At 37.0% G+C, this 2,500-nt stretch overlaps 1 protein-coding gene across 2 annotated transcripts in view; it reads right to left on the bottom strand.

The window, feature by feature from the left end:
- The window catches only part of LOC137971018 (uncharacterized), a 42,710-nt gene that overhangs the window by 19,391 nt on the left and 20,819 nt on the right, over positions 1 to 2,500 (bottom strand). The window contains exon 8 of one of the 2 annotated variants that reach the window (XM_068817710.1): positions 1,766 to 2,380. The exons of the other annotated variant lie outside the window; for it this stretch is intronic. Coding sequence (XP_068673811.1) covers positions 2,322 to 2,380 — 59 coding nt within the window. The 3' untranslated portion in view covers positions 1,766 to 2,321. Of the gene's footprint in view, positions 1 to 1,765; positions 2,381 to 2,500 lie in introns of those variants that run through there. 2 annotated transcript variants of the gene reach the window in all.

The raw sequence follows: 2,500 nt of genomic DNA, 5'->3' as shown, positions 1-2,500 counted from the left end.
GAAGTGAATTTCTAAGAGACATATATGGACCAATGTTTGATGTCATTAACAAACTTCCAGTAAATGACTCACTATACACCCTTTTAATAAGTCTAATATATGGCGTTTTCCACTAATGACGTCGAACTCTTGCTTTCAAATTTTATTTAGAAATGTACAAAGGCCTAAAACTTTTCTGATTTCTTTTCTTTTTTGAAGCCTTTGTACATTTCTGAATAAATTTTAAAAGCATGAGTTTGATGTCATTAGCGGAAAACGGCATATATTAGACTTATTAAAAGGGTGTATATTGTAATGAATACACTTTATCAAATATTGAAACCATGTCTGGAACATCAGTTATCAGCAAATAGTCATTTGTTTGCACAGAACATGTTATAGAACTGTATAGATTATTTCCAATAGCCAAAATATTGTTCAAAGTAGAATTAGCCCACAAACTAATATCTTGTATTTGGTGGTATATCATAGCAGTATGTGACATTGCTACACATTGCTTACCAGCATTTACCCCAAAGATTGCTTCATTTCCTTGACTAGAGTCAGTGGACACAGTGGTTGTTGGATCAATGATGTCAAACATTGTAGGACCTGGATTTTCCTCCACATCATCACCTGTATTTTTAGGTATCGCTAATGCTGTGTGTACCATCAATGTTTATTACTGCCACTCCAGTAGATGCTGCTAGTAACACTGTTGGAATCTCAGGATTCATTGGAGCATGTCTATAGGTTTTTACTACAGTGTGGTAAAGTGTTTTAATCAAATGGCTTTTCCCAGCACCACCACCTCCAGTTATAAACAAATAAACTGGTTCAACATTTTGTGACTTCAGACTGTTGAGGTTTTCATTTTATTTCTAGTCCATGATAGCACCCTGTTGTAAGCTTTAGGTTGCGTTTTTTATTATGTAATGATCTACATGTAACTGATCGACATAATTGGTCATCAGATATTTCTCTTGGCTGTTTATACATTGTTACTGGTGATGGACTGATTTCCAGTAGTGTGGGGATTTGCACCAAGCCCTGAGAGTACTTGTTCATTGAATGCCTCATCTAGTGATGATTCATCTTAGCAATCCTTTGATCATTTATAAGATCATATGAATGTATGGCAGTGTCATGCTTGTTTCTTAGCCAATCTAGTGCTTCTGTTACTGGTAAATAGCTGATAGAGATGATGAAGCGTGCAGCAAGAGTTGTCTGAACTGTGCAAATGGCATTAAGAGAAATTTTAGTGGCAAGTCATTGATGTAAAATTCTGAACAGGTCTGAAATTTGAAGCATACTTAAGGAACTCATTTCACTGCTGCATTGTTATGGCAAATTTTGAACCAATCACGCATGGTAAAAGTGAGACCGTAGTACCAAATTCTGTAAGGGCTGAATGGACTTAAGCATAAGACCCCAAGTACGCATTGCGGACCTATTTTTATTAAAAGAAGTTCTCCCAGTCTAAAATGTCAGCTGTTTCGTTACGCACTTTTCCAGACTAGGAAAGAGGCAACTTACAGAAAAAAAGAGGATAAAACGCTAATCCTATCTGATCAAGGCAAGTGTATTTGAAAAACCTACCGAAAATATATGAATATTCGCATCATGTTTACAAACATTGCTTTCGTTTGGACCTTTGTTTTGTCAGCCAATGAGGCTCCGGGTTGCTCGAAGCAAGGTTAGCGCTAACCAGCGTTAAATACTATGGAAACCTATAGGCATTGATATCTCTTAACAACGCGCATGACGCCTCACGACTTTTCACTAATTCTTTAGTTGAGCAGCTTTATTAAGAAATTCGTATTAATTAATAACTATCAAGTAAAATCCATGGCTATCTCCCATATTTGGGCAGAAAAAAAGATTATAGGTTTAAACTATTGAACACTGAATTCACATTCACAAACTCGGCATGCGTTAAAAAAAAAAAGTTCAGCGAAAATGTTTCTTCCTTTGAGTGGTCAAAACGTCAGCTATTGGTTTCCTCCTTGTACTTTCCCATTGGTAAAAGGCTGCAGGTTGTGCTCAAGCTCTCGTCCACTAAAGTGGCAAACAATGTCAATCAAGCGTGCATAAATTATTAAACTAAAAGATGTGAAAGTTTTATGAGTTATTAACAGCTTTGGGGTGAGGAGTCAGTTCAATAAACCTTGAAACAGCATATCGGTATACTTCCTAGATAACTGTTCGCGAATTGTAGAGAAAGTTCTTCGACAACAGTACGGCTTGATGTTCTACCCTCACACGAGTGAAATGAAATGATCGCACAGATCTGCCCGTCCAAGAATGATATGACCAGATGACAGTCCAACAAACACGGCACACTAAAAACTAAATCGCCCAACAGACAATGCAGTAGAACCTTCCTCTGATTTTTTTACACCTAAACAAGCAAAATAGAACGTAAAATTTAATTTTACGACAAGAACTTATTTCCAAACTGTGACGAACAGTTTACTCGCGTGACCCTAACCTGCGATGTTTCGCGCCATCTCTAAAGGCC

The sequence above is a fragment of the Montipora foliosa genome, chromosome 9, assembly GCF_036669935.1.
Source record: "Montipora foliosa isolate CH-2021 chromosome 9, ASM3666993v2, whole genome shotgun sequence".
Lineage (NCBI taxonomy): Eukaryota > Metazoa > Cnidaria > Anthozoa > Scleractinia > Acroporidae > Montipora > Montipora foliosa.
Note: the sequence above shows the minus strand (reverse complement) of the source record. Positions and strands in the feature narration are given on the sequence as shown.